Source organism: Paroedura picta, chromosome 4 (assembly GCF_049243985.1).
Source record: "Paroedura picta isolate Pp20150507F chromosome 4, Ppicta_v3.0, whole genome shotgun sequence".
NCBI lineage: Eukaryota > Metazoa > Chordata > Lepidosauria > Squamata > Gekkonidae > Paroedura > Paroedura picta.
This window is the reverse complement of record NC_135372.1, coordinates 125,283,748-125,308,961: the sequence shown is the minus strand read 5'-3', so window position 1 is coordinate 125,308,961 and position 25,214 is coordinate 125,283,748. Positions and strand designations below refer to the sequence as shown.

The following is a 25,214-nucleotide window of genomic DNA, read 5'->3' as shown; positions in this document are numbered from 1 at the left end:
TCAGGTTTGTTTTGTTTTTGTGAGGGGATGGAGGGCAACATTTAAGTAATTCAACTACTTGGGCAGAAGCCTTACCCATGATATCACCAGTGATACTGTGGGAAAGCCCCATATAATCAATCTTGGCCCATGTGCTTAAAACTTCCTTCAGCTGTGTTGGACTAAATGTTCAGCCATTATTTCTGGCTGCTTGGTATCACAGCAGTATAGTAGGGGAAGTTAGATATTAGGTTTCTGAGAGCTACTTAAGTACCAAGGCTCTTGGAGGCAATCGCAAAATGCCACCTTGTACAATAATTATAGCTTTTCTGAACACACTTGCAGTGTTTGGTGGTGATGGTTGGGGTATTTTTGCTGGTTTTCCAAGCCAAACCACCTCTGCCCCTCCAAATTGGACAACAAAATTTGAGTCCAATAGTAATGTTTGAGGAAGTGTGCATGCACAAGGCCCATTATGCACAGCAACCGAAATGGCGATTTCGGGTCACATGGAAAACGCGGAGGGGGAAGACACGACGCATACCGGTTATGTACGGGGCGGGGCGCGACGGCGGCAAAACCCAGAGTAACCGATTATGCACGCGGCAATCCGGGCGCCGCTTCTGGTTGCGCCCCGGTCACCCGGAAGCTGCGCTTTCTTCCGCGTTTCACTGACGCGGCTTTTTCGGCGGCATGCACCGAAGCTGCGGCCAGTTGCAGCCGGCTCCGTGCGTTATCGGTGATTTTAGTCGCCGCCATTCCACTCCGAATGTGCGCTAAAACCCCCGTGCATAATGGGTCCATGAAAGCTCATGCTTTGAATAAATCTTTGTTGGTCTTAAAGATGCTATTGGACCCACATTTTGTTGTGCTACTTCACACCAACATGGCAGTTGAACCCTCCAAATTGTAGCTTGCCCTGTGTGTGGAGGAGGGAATGTAGAATTACTCTATGTTATCCCTGGCAGAGGCAGATAGCAGCTTTGATTCCCATAGTAGGGAAAGAGTCAATAGAATGCTCCTTTCCCATCCAGAGCAAAAGTGTGTGTATATGGGCGAAGGACAATGAAGAGAGGTGAATGCAAAAGAATACTGGTGCTGTTGTTTTCCCATCAATAACAAAGATCCATGTGTATATGAGTCTCCTTACGCTTCTCGGGGGGAAAAAAGGCTGAAGAATAAGAAATTTATTGCAACAGAACTGGAGGAGACATGGAGAGCTACTTATGAGACTGAATGGCTACTCCCAAGTGAACTTCTACCCACCCATGAAATAAAAGGCCATAGCACAGTGTGCTGTGCTATATTGAAAGAGATCTGGGGCAGTTGAAAGGTAAAGAGAATTTCTCTGGCTCCTTGGTTGAGACAGTGGAAACAATGGGATGTCTCAGACAACAAAACACCCTGAGCCACCATTGAGTAAACATATGTAAATACATTAAGGCAAACACATACCTCAATGAATACAAAACCTGGAAAAGTGATACATTCTTATCCAGGCTATTAATAAATCTCTTACTGAGGTAAAATTATACAGTAAATGAATATTGAGCGAACTGTTAAAAAGAAATATCTGCAGGACATGGAATTCTGTACCTCACGTTATTTGATGTGTCAAAATCTTCAACATAGGGGCTGATATCAACTATGTATTTACAGATACAGGTAACCCCCCATTGGGGGAGGGAAAGGTGTCGTGTGTGAAACAGACCTTGTATTTTGAGCTTATAGATGAGAATGTAAGAATATATGATACTGTGTCAATGTACTTACATTCACAGAGGTGATGAGACAAGGGCAACCTCTTTCTCCCAATGATAATTCAGAACCATCCTTCAAAGATTTCTGACGGCAGCTACACTGTGATTCCAGCCTGTGATGGAGTTTCACACGACTCAGTTAATTTTGTCAGCTCCAGACCACAAACAACTACTGCTTGATGAGCTAGTGAATCAGCTCTTACTTCATCTCCATTTTTATGGCGATGTATGTTATGCTGAACTCACTGTAATTTATATTCATACTGAAGTACATCCAGGAATGAGAAATTAGCTTTTTTCCAAACCCTGTCTTCATCTGTGTTCTTTTGCATGCAAGTGCCTATTAAATGAAAGAGTTGACAGTTTTTGTGGCACAACAACAAGCAGAGGTCATCCGTGATGGCCCCAGTTTCCCATGCCTGTCCTCCTTGAAGCAGGATTTATGCTAGAATTTATGCTAGACTATCAGGGCCAAAAGGAATAAACACAATGTTATCTGGCTGAACTCAATATTCTAGACCCTTGACAAACTTGGAATCCAACATGCTACAACTGTCACAGAGGATATGCACAAAATGTGTGGAATAGCTGTCGTTTCTGGCCTTATCGGATAGGGAGGGGAATGAGGCATGCCCATCTCAGACAACGTTCTAGTCGCTTGTGTAGGTTAGCAGCATTTGGGTGTTTCTGAATCAGTAAGTGTTCCTGAATTACAAGCTGACATGGCAGTTGGAAAAGATTTTCGGAAGCCTCCATCTGGTAAACTGGCATTTGCTTGCCAGATCTGAACTCAACCGCAACCAACGTTTGCAGCTATAATGCGAGACAGCAGAAGCACTGCTCTTTAATTTTAGCATAGGGATCAGCAACCAGAGATTCATGGTCCCACAACTGCCAGTCTGAAGGCTAAAGTGCCAATCCCCTTCCCCAACTAATTTTCCAACAGTACTAGCAGCCCTAACCAGGGCTGTCACTGACTTACAACATAGAAGGGAAGATGCTTGATACATTGCTTCAGCATTTGTCCTGTCTCCTTTTTGGTCTCCTTGATGCTGATTTGGATTGATGTATTTGTCTCAAAGTCTGGACAAGTCTCAAAAATGTCATATGATCTCATACAGCTGGGCTCATATAGTGACTGGAGTCATAGGAGGAGTTAGGATTCTATTATATTGCATGTTTTAAGGCTATAATAAGAATTAAACAAGAAACAAAAAGGTTAGGGATGAAAGCAATTATAAAAATAGAAATGCAGCAGAACCCTTGAATATCCAGGGGAGTTATAAGATATAATCTGGCTGAGGATTCTGCTAAATAAGAACACCTTGCAGGATCGGAACTAGTTATACCAGATCAAATAAGTTTTTTCACCCCTCTCTAATATTGTACAAATGTATATTCTAATATTGTACAAATGTGAATACCTGTGTGCATCTGCCAATTGACCTCTGATGAAGATCTGTTAGATAAGTGGTTCTCAACCTGGGGGTCGGGACCCGTTTGGCGGTCGAATGGCCTTTTCACAGGGATCGTGGCAAGGTGAGCAGCTTGGCCAGAGGGGGGGCACTGCCGCTGTTTCTGCTCCTCCTGCAGGCGTCCGCGCCACCCCAGCAGTTCCTACAGCGCAGTGCAGTCTCCCACCAGGTGGCGGCAAGACTTGGTGGGACAAGAGGCAGAACTGAACTAAGAAACACTGGAAAAAAAACAATTTATATACAATCATAATCAATGGATCTTCAGGCCATTGGTTCAGTTTCGGTTTAATTTCTGTGAAAAACATACTTGCATAATTTTATGGTTGGGGGTCACCACAACATGAGGAACTGCATTAAAGGGTCACGTCATTAGGAAGGTTGAGAACCACCGTGTTAGATGGAAAGACGTTAGGTACAGGGCCTAACAACTTGGCAATATTGGTATACTCACCCAGATACTTTGTGTGCCATCAGATATTGTAATGTTTTTAAATATATGAGCTCCAATAAAATGTTTCTATTTTTTAATTGCTTTCATCCCTAACTTTTTTGGATCTAGCCTGTTTTTCAGGTTGGTTTTTTTTGTTTCCCATTCTGTTATAATGAGAATTAATACTTGTGTTTTCGATTTCTTGGATTCTTGTGGGGGAGGCGTTGGGAGGCTTTAGGAATTGCTCATCCCCCTCTACTGCTGTTTTCCTTTCATCAGCTTTGGAGCCCGTGATTATCTGGAGATGTAAAAGTGATGGTTGCACAAATATTTTCAGCAGTCTAACTTGGGATATGGTAACATATGCACGAAAAGCTTCAGTTAGATTTTGAGTGGTATTAGCTAAAGGAGAATTATTGTTTGGGTAGACAGACATCTGCTTTCCATCATTTATTTGTATTGCCACATTTCTAAAAAGAGATTCTTAAAATGCTGCAAAGACAAATAAATAAAAAAGTCCTGCCAGATCTCTCTTTACTTTTTGGACAAGATGCACAACCTCTTTTTCTTTTCTTTTTTAAAATGACCAAATAACAACAGAGGTCGTATTTGATAAAATGTGCCATTGTAGGAAAAAAATAAACACTTTTTTTCTTTTTGGATGATCTACATATGTTTTTATTTTTATAGTCACAAATATTTTGCTTTTGGGTTGCTATGTCAGTTGTGATCTTAGATATACTTGGGTAATTTATCGTCCTATAAACCATCCAGCCTCAAGGGCAAAAGGGGACATTGTGTTTATCCTTGCTTTAAAATCTTGTGAAATTAGACTTTCTTATGCTCTAAAAAGCCATGAATGCAGCTGGATTAAAGGCCTAGCACTGAGTCCTGACCAGAGTAGCCCAGGCTAGCCCAATCTTGTCAGATCTTGAAAACCAAGCAGGGTTGGCCTTGTCAGTGTTTAGATGGGAGACCACGAGGAAAATCTTGGGTCTATTTGTGGATATAGACAATGGTAATCCACTGCTACATCTCTCCTGCCTTGAATACCCTATGGGTTTCCAAGAATCGGTCGCAAAAAATTAACCTACATCCATCACAGAGGGTCTTCAAGAAATGTTCAGTATGCAAACTCCTTGTATCCCTTTTTTTCTCGCGTACAAATACCAGGCCTTTTACTGTCCTTTTCCCACCTTTTTTGCAAAAGCAGACCTGACATCCCTTGAACCCATTCACACAGTGACTTTGCCTTCCTTATAAACATACATAGCTTCAAGATGGTAATTCATAGAGAGGGGGAGTTAAAAAGCTGAGTGGTATGGGTACCTGAGGTTTGCTGGCTAGCAAAGCACCTAGCATGGACAAAATGCTATTATGGAGAATAAGACCAAGAGGGGGTGACAGAAGGAACCGTGGAGACCAAAAAACAAAAAGCAGGAAAGGGACAGGATGAACAGCAGTAGATGGTGTCTCTTGAGGCAGGAAGAAAAGTATGGATCTGAGAGAAAATGCCCTGAGGGTGATAGCAGAAGACAAGCAGGTTGGAGGCCTCAGGTTGGGGACACCTGATCTATAGTCTCCTTCTTGCCAGCATCTTCAGGTTGAACACTAACTGTGTTGCTGTCCAACTTTTGCATCCATAAACGAGCAATTAATAACAAACGACAACATAAGTCTCCATCCCCTGTGATAGGCTGCCCCCAGAACTGCTACTCTAGGAAATGGGGAGTACAAAATAGTAATGATTAAATCAGCCCAGTCCCTGGTTTGGAAGGATTATTAATAGAATTCTACAAGTAATCTATACCTGAGAGGATGATAAAAGAAAGCTGAAAACCAAGTAATCTTGAAACAATGCAGCAGTGGGTGAATAATGAATGAGTTTCTTGCAAAGCAGGAGCATTTGGTATGGATGTCAAATCACATAAAGCTTTTGCACGCTGCCATCTCGGAAGAGCAATATCCATTCCACACACATAAGCAGATGAGCCTGACCTAAGAAATTAGAGATTTCAAACCCCATTACATTAGAACACACAAGCTGAGAAGAGAACGGCATTTTCCAGGGAGCACTAATGTTGCTGTTTCATATCCCTTTCTTCTCATTTTTGCCCCTTTGTTTCCACCCAGTTTCATTCATAAACTCTTGCCAGCCTGGTTTTTCGGCATTTCCCCCCTGCTCTTTCAGAAACCCGAGGTTCAGAAAGAGTAGGGAGGAAATGCTCAACCCCAGGATGGCAAGGGCTTACTGGCGAAGTTTTTTTAGAAATGCGAGGGGGGAGGTGGTAATAACAGAGGGAGATGAAACGCGAACTAAGGTTTTCAGGTCCTCACTGGCAAAAGGTGGGGGTCACAGGGTTGGTAGCGCCAAGCTAGAAATTTTTTGGAGGTTTGGGGTTGGACACCTGTGAAGGACAGGGACCTCAGTGGGTTACAATGCCATTAAATCCACCCTCCAAAGCAGACATTTTCTCCAGGGAAACTGATCCTTGTAATCTAGAGATGATATGTAATTCTGGGTTCTCCCCACACCCTACATGGAGGTTGGCATCTCTAAGTGGAACAGAAAGGCTTTCTAAAGAAATGCCAGAGACGCTGGCTGAGGAGGAAAAGGCTGTTTTCACAAGAAACAGCTGTCCACTTGAACACTGAGGAATTTTTTAATGAAAAGAATGCATGCAGGATTTAATGTGGATTCTGAAAAGGTTGTTATAATGAGTCTGTGAAGATGCCATATAATGAATCAGCCCCCTGGTACCTCTAGCTCAATCTTGTTTGCTCAGTCTAGCAGCAGCTCTCTGGGGATCTGGCAGAGATGGGACTTTCCCAAGCTTTACTACCTTTAAACTGAGATTGCCCCTGGGGTTGAACATGGGACCTGTTGCATGTGCTTTTCTATTGGACCTATTAATACTAACACAATTTCTTTACGCCAATATTTAGTAGGCACTATACTAGCAGAATGCAGAAACCTATTTTTTTCAAAGAATAGCCATATAAACTCACCAAATTAGCCAATTTGTTTTGTGTGATGTGTTTGTTCTAGATTTGTAAGCCTACCAGTAAGGCTGTACAGAAGACTGTTGAAGCTGTAAAAATGTTGCATACATACATCATCCAAGACAACATGGATAAAAGAAGTCAATGAAAACTAATTAACAGCAGACTGATTAAAAGGCATCTCCCCCCACCCCAAGAGAATTATAAAGTGTAGTAGCCATTCAGGAAATTGCAAATCCCTCAACCATCTACTGCAGACTAAGCAAACAGGGAGCCCTGCTTTACTATCTCTTATAAAATCTTACCTAGCTTCAAATAGGTAGCCATATTGGTCTGAAGTAGCACAACAAAATCAGAGTCTAGTAGCACCTTTAAGATCAACAAAGATTTATTCAGGGTGTGAGCTTTCAAGCGCTGAGGAAGAGTGCTTGCACTCAAAAGATCACGCCCTGAATAAATCCTTGTTGGTCTTAAAGTTGCTATTGGACTCTGATTTTGTTGTCTTACCTAGCTGTTTCTGCTGGTTCTTCATGGTCTTGTACTGAAATGGATATAGTTATTTTTCAAACTGGCTCTCATGTCCATCATTTAATAAATGTGTCAAGATGCAATTTGTATGTGTTTATCTACCAAGACAGATTGTCAGCACCAATAAAAATTTTACTACCATCTCCTAACACTGCAAGCATAATAGATTCCAAAGGAATCAGTTTGCGCATTCAGCCACAAGTGGCCAAGGGATATGTCTTCAGAAGTGATTTTCAGTGCACATTCTAAACAGACTTACTCCAGTTCAAGCCATCTGAAAGCTGTGTTTGATTTATGTTTCATTCAAGTGACTTCCCACTTTTATTCCCATTATATCCTCTTCTTTTGACATCAATAACATGTGAGTGCCCTGCTCCAAAGGATGAAAAGTCATAAACCTCGTCTTTAGTGACCTTTTCTCCTTCTTCAAGACCTCTGCCACCTTCTCTTTTCGTTTTTTCTTGTCTTTGCTGCCCATGCTTTAAGCCTTCTGCCAAGTTTTGGGTCGCACTGAGGGGGTCAGTTTCAATTCCATCCAGTTTGTTTCCACCCCTCTGACCCCTCTCTGGAATTCAGGAACTTTTGAGGAGCCTGGCCTAAGCACATTTTTATACCATGCTAAATGGAAAGTTTTCCTTCTGAATAAATTGCCTTTCTGTTATCTTCAGGAATTTGTGTGTGTGTGTGTGTGTGTGTGTGTGTGTGTGTGTGTGTGCATGTGTGTGTGTTTAAAACTCTGGTTATCTCACAGGACTTTTGAAACAGAAGAGGAGATTTAAAGCAGGAATTAATTACATTATTGATGCTGTTTGAATGTTAATACTTCAGTGTCTTTCAGATTGCTCTTTATATCCTTTGATAAAGCATGCTCCCAAGAATTAGCTTTTTAAAATCTTCTGAGCTCCCTTGTACAATCAGACAAACTGATTTCAGTGGCTGAAAAGTATCTTTAATAAGGAGTAATAAATTGGCAAACAAGCTCCAGAGAGGGGTTGTTTTTGCAAGCAAAACTCTGCTTACCTGAGCAGATCTGTGCTGTTGTTTTGTACTGCCTTAACTGTTAAAGCAGCTTTTCTTTGCTCCACTTTGGCAGAATGATACACAGCAGGCTGCGTTCCATGAATGTTTATTTATATTTATCTACACTTTGTTCCTCCATGCAGCAAACTATTCATCTTCTAAGGAGATGGTTCCCATCCCCCTCCTTATCCCATACCAGCTGCAGTTCTTGGAGATAAGTAAGCAACATGCTAAAAAATCGTGGGCCTCATGCATCATCTCTTCCCCACCCACCACTTGTCTGTGACATTATTTGTATAATCATAAAAATGTTCAGTACTGCCTGGAAACATTTTTTAAGCCCAGAGCTTGTTATTTCTTTTGAAAAGAAAGTCCATGGCTTGTTTTATCTGTCAAAATCACTGGGAAACCAAATGCTAGGAAAAGTTAAATTTGAGCCCTGTAGCAGCTTAAAAACCAACTAGATGCCCTGGGTAGAAGCTTTAAAAAGCCAGAGCTCCCAAAGCTTATGCCTTGGATGTCTTGTTGGTCTTTAAGGTGCTACTGGGCTCAAATCATGCTTGTTTACTGCAAACCAACATGGCTGTCCTCCTGAAATTGTGCTTTTCAAGGTTCCTATGTGTCCATCTCTGTATCCCTGGTAACAAGGTGGCCAAGCTGTGTTTCATTAGAAGCATCCAGACTGAACTGTAAATCACCTTTCTTTGTTAACATTCTAAATATTAATCCCATGGGTTCAGTAGACACAGATGCACTTCTTCAGTGACAACATCTCTTTATTGGTAGCAGAAACACCGAACAAGGAACTCCAACCAGAAACACCGAACAAGGAACATCAGAACACAGTGGACTTCTGTACAGTCAAGGCATCCCACCAAGGGCCCTGATTAGCCCTTAACAAAACCCTGTGACTGGTCCTTACAAAAGGAATTTGATTGGTCACACAGGCACCTAAAAACGGTTAGCAATTGGCTGAAACAATACTTGCATTTGCATAGTCATAAACATAGTTCAATGCCTGCATACTTAACACAAAATAGTTAAATAGTTGGTTGTTATTTAGAAATGTTCAACCAGATAACTTACTAGATATATTTCAGTTATTTGAATACCCAGGGCCATTTCGCACAGAGCTCAAAGTTGCTATTTGGTTGCCGTTTGTGAAAGCGCTACTTCAAGTAGCGAAATGTAACTAGCCGTGCCCGTAACGCACAGCTGCGGTTTTTGCGGAATTTGGCACTTTCACTTCTCGCCACTTTCGTAACCCACAGGCTTCCGGTTCTCCGTCTTATCGCTACAAAGGAGGTCCCTTTTTAGCGCTTCTGGCCTCCCGTGCCCGTCAATCAAACTGCAGGCACACCTTTGACCTCGACCCTAAAGCCGAACTTGTCGGGGTTCCCTTTTTTTTTAAAAAACCCAGGAAACCCCGTAGCAACGCGTTATCGTCCAATCATTGGCGCCCTTGGAACGTGTTTTCTATTGTTTTCTAGGAACCAGATGCATTGACATGTTTGATTGGTTAATCCCCGCCCACAGTACACGCCCACAGGTTACCTGCTTATATGCACCTGGGCAGACACGCGGTCGGCCTCACTCTTTTGTTTGCGTAGCCTACTGCCCGCAGCACAGGTCAACGTTGCAATGGAGAGGCTTATTTTTCAATTGCTGGCTTACATGCTCGCGGTGGTCCAGCGCATGAATACCGCCTTGTCGCGTCGGACGTATGCTATCGCGGAGTACCGAGAACGGGTGGCCGGAACGCTGACCAGCAGCAGAAGACGTTCTGTAAGGGTAACCATGGCGGCCAAGAAACGCTGGCAAGCTCTGGCAGAGGTCCGGTTCCCCCCCCGGTTCTGGGTGGACGAACGATCCTCTGACTGGTGGGAGAATTTTGTGTGGACTCGCTGGGATGATGACCACTGGATTGCCAACTTCAGGATGTCGAGGGGGACATTTTTTGAACTCGTGGAGGCTCTACGTGGACGCATGGAGAGGCAAGTCACTGGCATGCGGCGCCCCGTTCCAGTTGAAAAAAGGGTGGCTGCCGCATTGTGGTACTTGGCCACCCCTCAGTACTTCCGGACAGTAGCCCAGCAATTCGGACTCGGAGTCACTACGGTTGGCGATATCCTTAAGGAGTTCTGCCTCGCCATGGAGGCGGAATTGTTCAGCAAAGTCGTGTGCCTCGGAGACCGGCTTGGAGCGGTGAGTGTCATTCCATCCCCTTTGCCCTTTAAATTTTTTTTCTTGTTTGACAGGTCAGCAACGAAGACGCGATACACCCCACGCTGACATGCCATGGCTTATATTCTTTTCTTTCCCTTATTCCAGAGTATGGACGGGTTTGCCAGGCTTGGATTCCCGCATTGTTTTGCGGCCGTCGATGGAAGCCACATCCCTATCCGTGCCCCCGGGGGAAGCATAAAAGAGTACGGGAACAGGAAGGACTTTTGCTCTGTTCTCCTGCAAGGAACAGTGGACTTCTCCGGCCGGTTTATCGATGCCGAGGTGGGGTGGAGTGGCAGGAGGCATGATGCCCTTGTTTTCAGGGAATCCAACCTCAGGAAAGCCATGGACGAAGGGGTCTTTGTTCCAGGAAACCCCACCGCCACCATTGAGGGCGTGCGTGTGCCGGCGTTGGTCCTCGGGGACGGAGCCTACCCATTACGACGCTGGCTCATGACTCCCTACAAGCGGCCAAGGACGGACGTGCAGAGCCACTACAACCTCAGTCACTCCCGGGCAAGGAATGTAGTGGAGCGTGCCTTTGGACGTTTGAAGTCACGGTTCCGTTGTTTAATGTCACGACTCCATGTACATATTGACAATGTGACTCCGCTGATAATCGCATGTGTGATTTTGCACAACATATGCGAGGACAAGGGACATAACATCCCCTTCCCTGAGGACGAACCTGAACCTGTAGTCCTTCAGGATACACAGGACATCCCTGAAGCAAGGAGAAAAAGGATATATGCTGAGGGGTGCAAGGTTCGGGACGCCATAGCCACCCACATCTACAGAAACAGGAGGCGTGTTTAATTGTTTTTCCTACTCTGTTGTTGAATAAAGTTTTGTGTTCTTTGTTTAACCTTGTCTTGTGCGGTTTGTGTACTTTGCCAGCAAAAAAACGGGGATTCTCTGGTCCAAAAGCACTTTGACAGCCCTAAATGCTAACTCCCCACTGAAATTGACAAACACAATACGGAAGCGCTGAATGGGGAAAGTTCGGGGAGGCGGGTAGCCAGGAAGTATTGGCGACCCCTGTCAAACCGGAGGATCAATCCACTCATGTTCCAAGGAATAATTTTATTGGTGGGCAGCTTTGATACATTTAAAAAACGGGGTGGTCGATCGGAGCAACGCACGTTCGTTCCCTAACCGTCATTCCGAAGATGCCGAAGCCACGGAAGGGCTCCTTCTGGCAGCGCGCCGAGGCTGAGGCACTTCTGGAGCTGGTGCTACAATCAAAAAGTGTTGGCCGCCTAATGGCCAGCACCCATTGCCACACCAAGGGTGCCTACCTGGTGTTGGCTTCAAAGCTGAGGGAGAGGGGCTATGTCCGGACCTGGGAGCAGGTCCGGACAAAATTCAAGCGCCTTAAGCTGGACTTCCTAAACAGTCTGGAACAGTGGGGGGGGATCCCGCAGCCAAGTGGGAGGACGGTCTTCCACGACCAGATGGTGAAAATATGGGAGAAGGCTGGGAAGCCCCCCCTGGACATGAGGAGGCATATGGGTGAGTGCTGCCCTCGTTGTGTTTTGCCCTTAAACATGCATGGAATGACTAGCTGCCTCTTTCCCCTACTGTCCCCAATGAAATTCGAGAAAGTATTTAGATGCTGTCAACCCCCTCAGACTTAGCCAGCCAGTACTGTAGAACCACTTTGGTTATGCGCTTAGACTCTAACTGTGGTGTGTCCACCAGCTGTGTTTCATCTCTGTTTTGTGTGCTTTTAATTATGATTTGTCTTTTTCTTTGCCCAGCCACACAATCACCATCCAAGCTGGCAACAGCACCTGAGCGTGAGGAGGGGGAGGAAGAGGGACCTTCCACCTCGGGACAGGCTGCAGGTGAGAGTTTTATGTCTGTGAGGGAGACCCATGTGTGTGTACCCACACGGAGCCATATGGGAGCCTGATGTGATGCTTCCTTTTGGAGTGTGATCAAATTCTTTGTTTGATTTCTATAGCTGAAACTGTGGAGGCAAGGCTGCGTGCCATGGAGGCCAGAGTTACTTCCCTGGAGGCTCAAGTGGCGGAGCTGAAAGGGGAGATTGAGCAGCACAGGCAACAGAGGGAGGCGGAAGAGCGTAGGTTATGTTCCCCACTGCCCAACTCTTCTCACACTGTGGCTAAGGCCACTTAAAAGTGTATGCATGTAAACTAAAGAAATTTGAAAATATGTGTGGTACTAATGTGTACTTTTTCTCCCTCCCCACAGTTAAGAAGAAGGAGGACGAAGAGCTCTTCCGGCGCAAAGTTAGGGGGACCGTGGGACGGCTGTGCAGGAGAGTTAGGGCGATGGAAGGGGCTGGGGAGGGGAGCGGTGGGACCTGAGTTTTGTTTCCTGTTTGTGTTTTGGGGTAGGGGTTGGGGGGGGGGGCTCCAAGTTTCATTCCCCAATGTTTTTCCCCTGTTAAATGTATACTTTTGTTAAAAAAAATTGGTTTTCCAGGGGGGTGGGGGGTGGTGGTGCTGGTGGGGCTCCAAGTTTCATTCCCTAATGTTTTTCCCCTGTTAAAATGTTTTTTAAAATAAAATGTTATTGCAAATTTTATAACAAGACTCCAGTGTGACTTCTTAAACTCGCACATATTTAACCCCACACCACACTCCTAAAACTCCTTGAACTAACACCCCTCCAACCTCCAACCCACACAGCAGTACCACAATATACACAATCACTAGAGAGGCCGCTTTCAGCCTTGCAGATTCTACAGTAGGGTACACAGAGACAGAGTCAAAAATATAAACTTTATTCAACAAACAACAAAACACAGATAACATGAAATAGAAAAAGTGGGCAAAACTAGGAGGGGGAGTACTTGTCTGCTGGTTTTATTTTTCTCTTTCCGAGAATAGTCCTCCTTCTTGTTTGGGTGGAGGCATTCTGAGAGGGAGTCGGTGGGGTGGGTGCTGGAAGTGGTGGTGTTGGTGTGGGTGGTGGTGGGGGGGCGATTTGTGGAGGGTAGGCCCTTTCCATGACCGCTACAGCCCTCTCCATGAGTCTCCTTATCAGACGCACCTCCTCCACGCCTTCGCGTAGGATTTGGTTTGTCTCTCTAAGGACTGCCCTCAATTTTCTCCCCTCCTGGGCAATGAGTGTGAGCATGGCTTGGTCAGCGGCCGCGGCACGCCGTGACTCCTCATAGCAGTGCTCAAGGAGCCTCTCTCCCACGCTTGTCAAGACGGAGACGCGCCTCAGCCTGCCGCGTTCCCTCGTAAGCCTCTCCTCTGCTGGGAGCGCACCTCTAGGTGGTGGGCTGCCTGGAGCCAGGGGTGGTTCCTCCTCCTCATCTGAAAGAACCTCTGTTGGCAAAAAATGAGAAACAAAACTGTTAGTAACATCCAAAAAGTCAAAACACACCATGGTGGACATGGTGTTCTTTTTTGTCCCCGTGTTTTCCTGCCAAGAATTTAAACAATCCCCGGCGAGCACATGGCTATTGTTTGTTTGCCCATGGTGTGCTTTTACTTTTGCCTACTTGCACAGCAGGACTCTCAACAATTAAAAGGGAGCACATGGTTAGTGCCTAGCGACATTGTCCTGCAGCTATGGCTCGAAAGGAACAGGTCATGCACGCTCACCATCTTGAATCTGTATCCGCCTGCGCCGGGCAGGAGGTCCAAGCACCCTAGGCTGTTCCTCCTCCTGTGTTCCGGGTATGAAATCTGCAAAAAAAGGAAAAAAAACAGATCTAGGACCAAAGGGTGGCAAAGCCAGCTTCAAAGCCTACACCAGCAACGCAGAGGGACTCTCTTCTTTCTCTTAGCAGTGCTGCTGCCCTGCACAAACAGAAAAGCACAAAGCAGTTAAAACAGCCCCCCCCCCTATTTTTACTAATACCTACCAATGTTAGTTGATGCCCCCGAATCACTATCCACGTCAGGTGCTGCTGGAGACTCTAGGGGCCCCGTCCCTGGCAACTGTGTCTCTGTGGACAAGAGCAGAAAATAGTGAAAAACGAGCAAGCATACACCATGAACCACAAAGCAAGCTCCCAAAGTTGTGAGCCAAAGTACTGCAGAAGGCCTATGGGCGAGGCATGCTGCAAATATTTTGGGGCTGTTGGTTAAACATGACCGTTTCAAATACTAACCACATCAAGCACTCCACAGCCAACCATCTTAATAAATCTTTTAAAAATTAAAATTAAATTATAAAATTAAAACCGTTTCAAATAGTAACCACAGCAAGCACTCCACAGCCTACCTTCTTTTAAAATCTTTTAAAAATTAAATTATAAAATTATAAAATTAAAACCGTTTCAAATAGTAACCACAGCAAGCACTCCACAGCCTACCTTCTTTTAAAATCTTTTAAAAATTAAATTATAAAATTATAAAATTAAAACCGTTTCAAATAGTAACCACAGCAAGCACTCCACAGCCTACCTTCTTTTAAAATCTTTTAAAAATTAAATTATAAAATTATAAAATTAAAACCGTTTCAAATAGTAACCACAGCAAGCTCTCCACAGCCTACCGTATTATGCGTTGCAACGAACACACGAGAAAACGATGCCCAAACGTCAGAACACACATTTGCTTAAAAGGAAATATAAAATAAAAAGAAAATCACTTACCGGAGGCAAGGGGCGTTTGCTCAGGAGCCTCCTCTGGCTCCCCAGGAACGATGGCGATCAGGTCCAGCGTTACCGATTCCGCGGCTCGTTGCTGGACGGGGGGTGGAGGGCGAAAGCTGGAGGAGGTTCCCTCGCCGGGATCCTCCTCAGCGGGTGGTTCCTCGACCGGGGCAGCCGGCTTCCGAACCACCTTAAGGCTCCGGCCGACGCGCTTCGGCCTGCCGGATCCTTCCCCGTCCCCGTACAGCTGGCGCTGCTCCTCGAAGTAGGGGCAGGTCACCTTTTCGTTGCCGGAACCCTTGTTATGGTTCACGGCTCTCATGTACTCTGCCCTCATTGTCTTGGTCTTCGACCGGCATTCAAGGCCGGTCCTGTTGTGGCCCAGGGCGCGCATCTTAATAGCCACTTGTTCAAAAACCTCCCTATTCCTGTGGGAGGACTGGAACGCGTCCTGGATTTTCTCCTCCGAGAAAATCCCGATCAGGTCCCTGATCTCCGCGTCCCTCCAAGTTGGGCCACGGCCGGTTGCAGGGACGGACGAGGCTTGAGAAGACGATTCCATGTTGCTTTTGCTAGTAGCTGAGCAAAATGGTGGTGGGAGGTGCAGGGTGCAACGGATCATATACCTTCCCGCACACAAAGACAAAGGGACTAGCCGGCTCCTGATTGGTGGAGGGCAGCAGGGGACACGCACATTGGCCACATCAGGTCACATGTCACGTTCAAAACTCCTCGCGCGGGAACAGGATCTGCTCCTAATGGCCAGATTGGCGCCCTTGTTGTTTGACTTAACGCATGCGCGTATTCGTTTACACGCGAGAAGAGCAGTTTGAACATGCAGCGGGAGCCATTTTAGGAAAATGTCCGCCATTACACAAACGCATGCCGGTGTTCAACCGAGAGCAAGTGCGGCAGTACTCGGCAGTTCCCCAATAATATTCACCAGCCACAGCATAAATCAACCAAACATGACATGTAACTGGCGTACGTTCGTTGGCACGCTCAGAGGAATGTTTTTTAAAATGAACGGGGGACGGCGACTCCGCTTGCCGGAGGTCTAGCCGCCAATGGAAGGGGTTGTCCGCACCCAAGCACAAGCACGCACCGGGAACCACACAAAGACCCACTACACATAAGCCGCCCCTCATGATATCACCTCGAATCATGTCTATTGAACCCCTGTAAGCTAAGCAGGAGACTGCGAGCGGCGACCGTTCGTTGGCACGCTCAGAGGAAAATTTTTTAAAATGAACGGGGGACGGCAACTCCGCTTGCCGGAGGTCTAGCCGCCAATGGAAGGGGTTGTCCGCACCCAAGCACAAGCACGCACTGGGAACCACACAAAGACCCACTACACATAAGCCGCCCCTCATGAAATCACCACGAATCACGTCTATTGAACCCCTCTAAGCTAAGCAGGAGACTGCGAGCGGCGAATGTTCGTTGGCACGCTCAGAGGAAAATTTTTTAAAATGCTCCCTGTACGTTGACTCCGCTAGGACTGGCCGATGGTAGACGGGGTTTTAAGCTTTGGGCAAATTTTGGGAACGTGACGGTGTGTGCCACTGTGCTTGTGAAAAACTCTTGTGGTGTCCGGGCAGAATTTCCGAAAGTGATCGTGCTTGAAAGCCAGTCGCTGTCCCGTTGCCTCGTAGATCCCCGCTCGCTCGGAGAAAAAAAAAATGGCGAACAGTTCGCCGGAAGTTTGGAGGACAGGCTCGGGAGGAGGGACTTTGAAGAACCCGCAACAATGGTAACGCACAGGTCTTTAGCGCTACTGTTGCAGATTGGTTGCAGGAGTGTATCGCTATCCGGAGGGTGAATCCAGTTTTCTGGATTCCCCTAGAAGCGCTACAACGAAGCGCTTTTTGCGGGTCGGTTTCAGGATTGTTGCAGATTGTTTACGACGTCGTGCGTTATGGCAAATTAGTAGCGTTTTCAATCAGCAACCATTGTGCTATTTTTAAGCCGTGGGAAATGCCCCCCAGACTTCTGGTGCAGAATCCTAATTGCATATCTCTTTATTCACACTGCTTTTCTTTTCTTTTTTTTAAATTGTTTATTCAGAAAAGAAAACAGTAATATAACAGAAAATATGGAAAAGAGAAAGACACTACATATTACATTTACAGAACTAAAAATATGTTGACATTTCACAGTATCTATAATAATAATAATTATTATTATCATCATCATCATTTGTTTGTTTACTGCCACTCCCAGACTAGCCAGCTTGTGGCAGTTTACAAAGCTAAAACAATAAAATACAATGAAACATTGCTTCAAAATGTATAAAAATCCAGGATGGCAGCAACAATTATCCCCCAAGAACTATACACACCCCAAGAAACCCTCTCCTGCCGTGCCTCGAGAAAGATTGTGGAGACATATAGGTGTCTGGTTGTGGCTCTTCAGATGTTCATGGACTACAATTCCCATGAGCTCATGCCAGCATGTGCTGGTAGAGGATCATGGGAATTGTAGTCCATGGATATCTGGAGAGCCATAGTTTGGTCACCCCTGCGTATAGTGCAATTGCAGAATAATATCCAAGGTCAGGTTGCATACCAGCCTGCCTCATCCCCAGAATGTCCCCAAATAGCTTCTGCTGTTTATCAAAGACCTCCGTGAACCATACACGAGGGTTGCTAACCTAATGTAAAAGTGTAGGATGGCAATTTTGCCTGATTCCCTTTTTCAGTTCAGCCTCCTGTTCATGTGGTATTTTGTTCACAAGTAATCTCTGACCACGAATAGGCGCTGCCTCCCCTGAACAGGGAAGAAGAAGCCAGTGAAGAACTACCTGCATGCATGAACTCCTTCAATTCACACATGATAGGACCCATCCCCTGAACACCACTGGAGTTGTGGGGGAGAGGAAGGTGCAGTTGATCTTTGGTGGATGGAAAAAGGGAAAAGATCTATTTTGTAATTTTTGCTGATGCCTGGCATCTATACAGAAAGGTGTATGTGTCTTGCCTCACTTTAGAGTAAAGGGTAGTTTTGCTATTGAGTTCATATGTTTTAAAACTCACCATAAACTCCTATTGGTCAGAAATATCTGTATACAACTGGGTTCCGTCAGCAAAAAGGAAAGGATGCTACATAGAATCCCCCCCCCTTCAAACTTCAAATACTGTTTTATGTATTGTTCTCTGTTATAATGTAAACCGCCCTGAGCCTCCGGGGAGGGCGGTATAGAAGTATGATAAATAAATAAATAAAATAAATGATAAATAAAAGATTAACCTTGTATAGATCCATCCTTAGGCTCATAAGTAGTACCTTCCAGAAAATTCCAGAGACCCAGCCTTAAGGTTTCTATAACCCCCGGGTCCTTTCTTACTTTCTGCCTTGATACTTATTAGAATAGTACAGCTGGTGGCTTCAGATTTAGAAGCAGGCTTCAATCTATAGAATATTAAGGAACAGAAACTGTAAAGAAGTTGACAATTTTCCAGCCTTTTTGAATTTCCTGCCAAGTAAAATACAGTACTGAAATAATCCAAGGTATCTCTGTGTTCCAGAAAATATCATTATAAAACACAAGGGAAACTATTCAATACTCAGAGCATGTATTTGAACTGAAGCATGACTTTTTTTGTTTTAAACTAATTGAATAATACCTATCAGGAAAGAGAAAATATGCTTAACATTTATTTCTAGTGACTATTAACCTTTTAAAGGTTACTTTGTGATCCCACGCTAATTCTTCTGCATAAGAAAACCTATAATGGAGGCTATGAACAGGCTCGATCTGAGACTCAGAATCAATGGAATAATTTTTTAAAACATGGTATTACTCAATAAAGAACACCGATTCACTCCATGGAACAAAGCACATAATTATTCTGTTTTTCCAGTGTAAGCGGGGAGCACTTTCAAAAGCACCTAAATGGGTTATGTACTGAGAATTGTTCTGAATATTGCTTAGGTACCAAAAGGGACCAGAATGATACCCCTGGAGTAGGGCTGGCCCTAGACCAACTTTAGCCCCACGCAAGGAATATCATTTCCATCCTTCTGTTCATCTTTTGAATATCTAATTTTTTGTAGCCTACTTCACGACTTTGATAAACAGTGTACATGCCTGGCATGTGATAAATGGGCATAATAGAATCTGTAACCCTAGTACATAGCGGTTCCTCCTGCACCAGATAAAGGAGTTGAGTGACACACTGGCAGATTATAGATTGGGCAGTGTTCCTTTCAGTGCTAACCAGGCAATCCTATTTCAAAAGTGATGAGCTTATTTTGCCACCGTGACAAGATTGTCATCAAGACTTTTCCCCGTAGGACTGAATGGGACTTCATGACCGCCATTCATATATATGATGAATGGTGCACTTAGTAAAGGGTGCAATCAAGGAGACCACAGGATATTGTCCCCTGTATTAGGTCCAATGAGAATCAAGCCTGCTGTGTGCAGCCCCATCCTGGTTTGCGTTTCTTAGCCTTGCTTGTAAGTGTCTGTGCTTAGCTCCCATTTCATACACACGCAGGGTATAATTTGGAAGGCAGTTATTATGGTGTCATGTTGTGTAAACTTTCCACCCACAAACCGAGCATGAAAGATGGCTCCTCTCACTCTCCGGGGTTTCTGGATGTACACAACTGCATTGATTTAATTAATAGAGGCTTAAACGAGTCACACAAGCCCACGCAACCTGCGACCCGTCGAGTGAGCCGAACGCAAACTGCCAACCATGTGAGGTGCTTTGCAAACCCCTCTCCATTTTTGCAAAGCAAGGCAAGCAGCAGAAACGGGAAGCTAAGTGAGCCCCAGGTAAGACACTGTGCACATCCCAGTGGATTCACTCAGCTTGGTGGGTCACAAGCTGTAGAAGCCTGAGGCTTGCAAAACAAACTCTGATGTGGGATGGCCATTGTTTGAGCATTGCTGGCACCATGTCATTAAGCTCTCAGACCCAATCTGAAGGTTTGTAATATATTCAAGTCACATCATCGCAGTCTGGTGTTGCAGGAGAGCATTCAAGGCAAGGTGCTTTTAACAATCACGAAGAAAGATTTGCAGGCCTCCTCCTTCTACAACCCTATGCTTTTGGGGCGTGGATGCATCTTAGCTACTGAAAAAGCCAAAGAAAGCAGAAGTTTTTGCACATGCTTCCTTCTGTTGTTTGGACTTTGAGGTTTTAACAAATGCTGTCCTGATTATTCCCTTTGGTTATGCAGCTCAATATGGGTAGTTACTCTGACTGGCCATTTTCAAACTGCCTTTGTATTCTGTTTTAGTAACTGGTTGCTAATGGATTTCCCCCCTGTCATTTCAGACAGTCTCATTTTAGTAACCAGCTGCTAGTGGAATTTATTGACCTTCCGACTTCTGTAGGGATAGCAAAGTGCAGTTGAGCCGCTTTTGAAGGGAACGGCTTTCTTCTGTTTTCTACCCCTCCATTGCTTTTCTGAATCACTGTGGTATTCAGTTTGTAATGTCCATTGCACTTTCTACAATGCCACTTTTCCCTCTGCCCTTTTTTGCCATGTGGTCTTCTGCTGGCTTTTTGTTAGAACATTCTAAGTTAAGTGCAATAGCACTAAACCAGTTATGATGGACCGTTATGCACTTCCCCACTTTGAGGTAAATTTTCCATCCAAAATCAAGGGGTTTTCTCTCACAGACTAGGCAGCCCATGTAGCACGGTTTCTTAATTATAAAATAAAGCTGACTGTCACTGACAGACTTCTTGACTTTAGTCAGCTCTAGAATTTTTTGAGAAATAAAAGACCACATTTCTTAAGCTCTTTGTCAAAATGGGTCTGAGAGGTTGTTAACAAACAACAAACAAAATATTTTATTTCATAAAGAGGAAATGGGTAGCTAAGAATGAGGAGATTGAGCTTTTAAATACAAACCAGTTATTTTGTAGTTTAAAAGTTCTCTGTTACATGCTTTGAGTGTTTTTTTTCCTTAGTTATGTTTTCTTAGCACTGAGAGGTTATAGTCAATGTTTATCCAAAACACATCTGCTTCTTTTTATCTTTGTGAGTTCCTGTGAACTCCCCTGGTTTCTAGAAAGCAAGTACTTTATACTAGTACCTCCACTTTCCATTCCTAGAAGTACCATCCGGCTCCCTCCAACTTTTAAGGAGGCTAAAGCAAGTTTTCTCTCACACACATCTAAGGAAATTCTCCAACCTTATTTCCCCTTTTCCACTGAGCAGGATACCTCTTTCTCTCCTTAGAAGAATTCTCCCCTCTCCTTTTGTCCTGAATTGGGAGTATCAACTAACTGCCCAAATTCCCTCTGCCATAATATCTGTCCCAGGTCCCCAGACACTGTGTAGATCACCTTTCAGCATTTACTAAAGATACCTTCCTTTACCCAGTATTCAGTGAAGTCAGACAAGTTCTGTCAGTATGCCAACCAGAATCAAAATCCTCTCCATCCAGCACACAGCATACTTGGAGCTGCCTGTTGCTCCAGCTCTCTCTGCCTAGTGAAGAATTTTAGCCCTTCACTTACTTCTTACTTCAGCACTTGGAATGTTACTATTTTAGCGCTGTCCATCACTCCAGTAAAGCCTTTGAGTCAAGGCATCTCAGTGGTGCCGCTATAGTACTTAAGTGCTATACTGGTTTAGCACTACAGCGCTCAACTTAGGACATTAAAAAAGCTCCAAGAGATGTTGGGGAAGGAGGGGGGGAGTGGCACTGGTGGAAATAACCATAGCTCTTCAGAGATGGCTCATTAACAGAAGCAAATTTGCTGTATGAAACCCCCATCCCTATATCACTTTACTCGAAATCAAGCCATCAATGAATAACATCCGGTTTAGAACGATAATGTGAAAATCTTCTATGCTTCAACATTCAGAGTAACTATCCATTTGCATGTAAAACGGTGGGATAAGAAGCAATGAGAAAATTGATAGATTAATTAACCATCTGCCTTGCCCTGCTCTTAAGCAGAAGGAAAGAAGAACATGGGAAGATCTAATCTGGATCCCAGTGCAATTCCTGGCATGTGGTTTTGGCAGTATAATGAAATTAACAAACCCCTGCTTTGATGAACACAGCTTGCAAAGTTACAGTCTAGTTCATCGCATCTAATGTTATTGCTGGTGTTCTTTAAGAACGGTGGCAGCATGCATCAGCTGTAAAGAGTTAAATACAAATACGCCAAGGGCAGTAATAGCTGATTTATTTATTGGCTAATCCATTTATTATATATTTAATGGCTTCTTGTAAGAATATTGCTTGATGCTATTTACTGTATAGGGTTTTTAAAGATCCAAAGTTATATATAGTAAATGTGGAAGATGGGTGGAGGAAAGTATAAGGAAAGTAATGCTGTAAACTATTTATATCTTAAGTAGTTTGCTAAAGCCATATTCTCTAGAGTAGCTTTAACTTTTTATGATGCACAGCCATAAAGTGTTCTAGCTGAATCTCTTCCCGAGATGTCTTTTAACAGATACAGGTGCATCCTTTAAGGGGCATGAAAATGCAGTGATAGAAAGGAAATGTGCACACCTGTTTCAGAAACAGCAAACCACGATCAAACTAAATGTGTGATCTGTGCTCACACGTGTTGTTTTGTCATGTTAGGTTTTGGCCTCCAGCTGCTTACAACCACCTCTACTGTTGGTTCAATTGCTGGTCTCCAGTTCAAAGTATCAAGTAATAGGTGACATGAAAAATTTCAGCCTAAATCTTGATAAGCTATTCCCAGCACTGTCATGGGTAGACAAATGGCCTGACTTAATATAAGGCAACATCTTATATCTATTGGATTCATGATGTGAGCTAATCTGATGATTAACAAAGAGTCAAAGTGCCCACAACTTTGGAGTTCCTTGACTTTGGGGCGAGCAGTGTTGAAGAAGTTCCTGTTCTCTCCCCCAAGTCAAGGAAGTGCCACTCGGATAGATTTTAGCCCCAGTGGCAATAGCATAGGTACCTATATTGTGTCTGGGGTTTTTTTCCACTGCAGAGGATAACAAGACAGGCTATTTTTATGTTCACAAAACCCTGATTGAGAAAGTCTGGATTAGACTGATTATGAGCTTTTCTTCTTTTATACCCCAGTCCTTCTCATACAAATTCTAGCTCAGTTGGTGTTGCACCACTCAGTTATTTGCATAGGGTACACAGTTCAAGTATTACCATGTGAAGAGTTCTACATGTTGATTTCACTGTGACTGAATGGCTTGCATTCAAATGATCATCTACAGAGAGCTACTATTTGTGCACATTTATTGCATGGCTTCGCTATTACCAGCACTGCACAGGATTGTTTACCACAAGAGCACATCCTCACTGAACCACCAGGAACAGAGAATAGTGGTTTATATTGCATAGCTGACATTTGACCCCATTACCCATCTTCCAAGTAGCACATCTGCTCCATCTTTATTGCCGCCATGCCTGTCTTCAGACACCAAATGTGAGCTGTCTAAGAGCAATCTTTATTATTGTTGTTGTTGTTATAATTATTATTACTATTATTATTTGGATTTATTACCGGCCACTATTGCACAGTGTCTCGTGGCAGGTTACAATAAAACGATAAAACCAAAACCCACTCCAGTGATGAGATAATCCATAAAAACCCAAGTCCTACCCTGCCCACTCACCTCCCTCCCACAACAACTCAGGGGACTATAACATTCTGAGGTACCAACAGCCCCAATGCAGGTAATGTTCAGTGTGGAAGGCGCCCCAGTTTCAACTGAAGACCTCCATCTTACAGGCTCTGCAGAACTATGCAAGCTCCTGCAGGGCCTTCAGCTCCTCTAGGACCTCATTCCAACAGGTCAGGGCCGGGACTGAAAATTCCCTGGCCCGTTGAGGCCGAATGGATCTTCCGTGGGCCAGGAACCACCAAAAGATTTGTACCCTCAGAGCGTAAAGCCCAGTGGGGGGCGTAAGGCACCAGGTGATCCCTCAGGTATGTGGTCCCAGACTGCGAAGGGCCTTAAAAGTCAATACCAAGATCTTGATCTTGATCTGAGCAGCAACTGGGCCACAACCAATGCAGCTGCCTCAACACAGGCTGGATATGGGCCCTCCAAGGTGTTCCAGTGAGGACCCTAGAAGTCGCATTTTGCACCAGCTGCAATTTCCGTGTCAAGGACAAGGGAAGGCCCATATGGAGTGAGTTTACAGAAGCTTAGCAGGTTTACTCAGAAGCAAGCCCCATTTTAGTCAGTGCTACTTTGTAACTCTGCCTGCCTATATTGGGACTCCTGACTGCTATCTCTGTCCATTCTTCCATGCTGGCTGTTCTCTGGGGTTGCTTCCCGCTGTCTACTCTGCGAGTCAGAATAATGGCCTTAAAATAGGGATGCTTTTTCCTACCCACTTGAAGTTTGGCAGGAACAATCTCTTGGGTGAAGCGTATAATTACTGCAAATGTCATCCTAATGAGAGGAAACAAACAATCCACACTCTGAAATGTGTTTTGCCTTTAATGGCCTGTAAAATGGGAACTCTCTTTTCTGTCTGGGGTTGGGCATGATTGCAACAGCCTCTCATCCCAGTAGGGTGAAGGAACAAAGGAAAAAGCTTATTTCCCAAGGAAACCAATGGAAACATCCCAAAATGATAAACAAATTGAAACGGGGAAACAATGAATAAAGCAAATATGAAGATGATAAACGGACAAAATAACCCTCATCCAATTCCAACTCTTTCTTTTTTTTACACCTCTGTATGCACATTGCTCTGATTGTGGATGGCAAATTTGAGTTTCTTGGTCATTCCATTGCAGTGATCCAAACCATGGTCTACAAGGAAGCACTGCAAGAGGAAAACAGCAGTAGTAAAACTCAATAGAATTGGCATGGAGTTTTGAGCTTGCTGTATATGCTCCATTCTAGCCTTAGAAACCCACCTCTCCTGAGCAAGTTTCCCTCCATATTTAAAATATTTTACTCTTCCTATCAACTGCCAATCATTGATGCTAGATGGACCAAGTGCTTTACCTGCTGCTGAGTTGAAGGGACGGCTTAGTAATACCCCCATTGTCTGAACACCTTTGTTGTTGTGCCCCTGGAATGATTGAGACCATTGATCACATTCTGTTATTTTATAAGCAATGTTCTTCATTGTGAGAACTTTGGATTTTCCCCATTTTGAGCAAGTTATTGAATTGCTATTGAACCTCGGGCAATTTCCTTTTTATTGGCTGACATTATTCCTGCAGTCACACAATCTGTGGCCAAATTCTTGTCTATTATTATATCTT

At 44.3% G+C, this 25,214-nt stretch overlaps 2 protein-coding genes across 3 annotated transcripts in view; one reads left to right on the top strand and one right to left on the bottom strand.

Moving 5' to 3' along the window:
- SULF2 (sulfatase 2) overlaps nt 1–25,214 on the top strand; it is a 349,962-nt gene that overhangs the window by 86,541 nt on the left and 238,207 nt on the right. The gene's annotated exons all lie outside the window — the stretch shown is intronic.
- On the bottom strand, nt 13,226–16,985 carry LOC143836350 (uncharacterized). Its single transcript, XM_077335551.1, has 4 exons — nt 15,004–16,985; nt 14,269–14,352; nt 14,006–14,089; nt 13,226–13,726 (listed from the first exon to the last, which is right to left on the bottom strand). The coding sequence occupies exons 1-4, from the start codon at nt 15,623–15,625 to the stop codon at nt 13,227–13,229; spliced, it is 1,290 nt and encodes a 429-aa protein (XP_077191666.1). The 5' UTR covers nt 15,626–16,985; the 3' UTR covers nt 13,226.

Coding starts and splice junctions, on each gene's coding strand:
- LOC143836350 (XM_077335551.1), bottom strand. CDS start 15,625: ATGATCCGTTGCACCCTGCACCTCCCACCACCATTTTGCTCAGCTACT. Junction 14,353..15,003: donor GCAAACGCCCCTTGCCTCCG/GTAAGTGATTTT, acceptor TCTTGTCCACAG/AGACACAGTTGCCAGGGACG. Junction 13,727..14,005: donor GCGGATACAGATTCAAGATG/GTGAGCGTGCAT, acceptor TTTTGCCAACAG/AGGTTCTTTCAGATGAGGAG.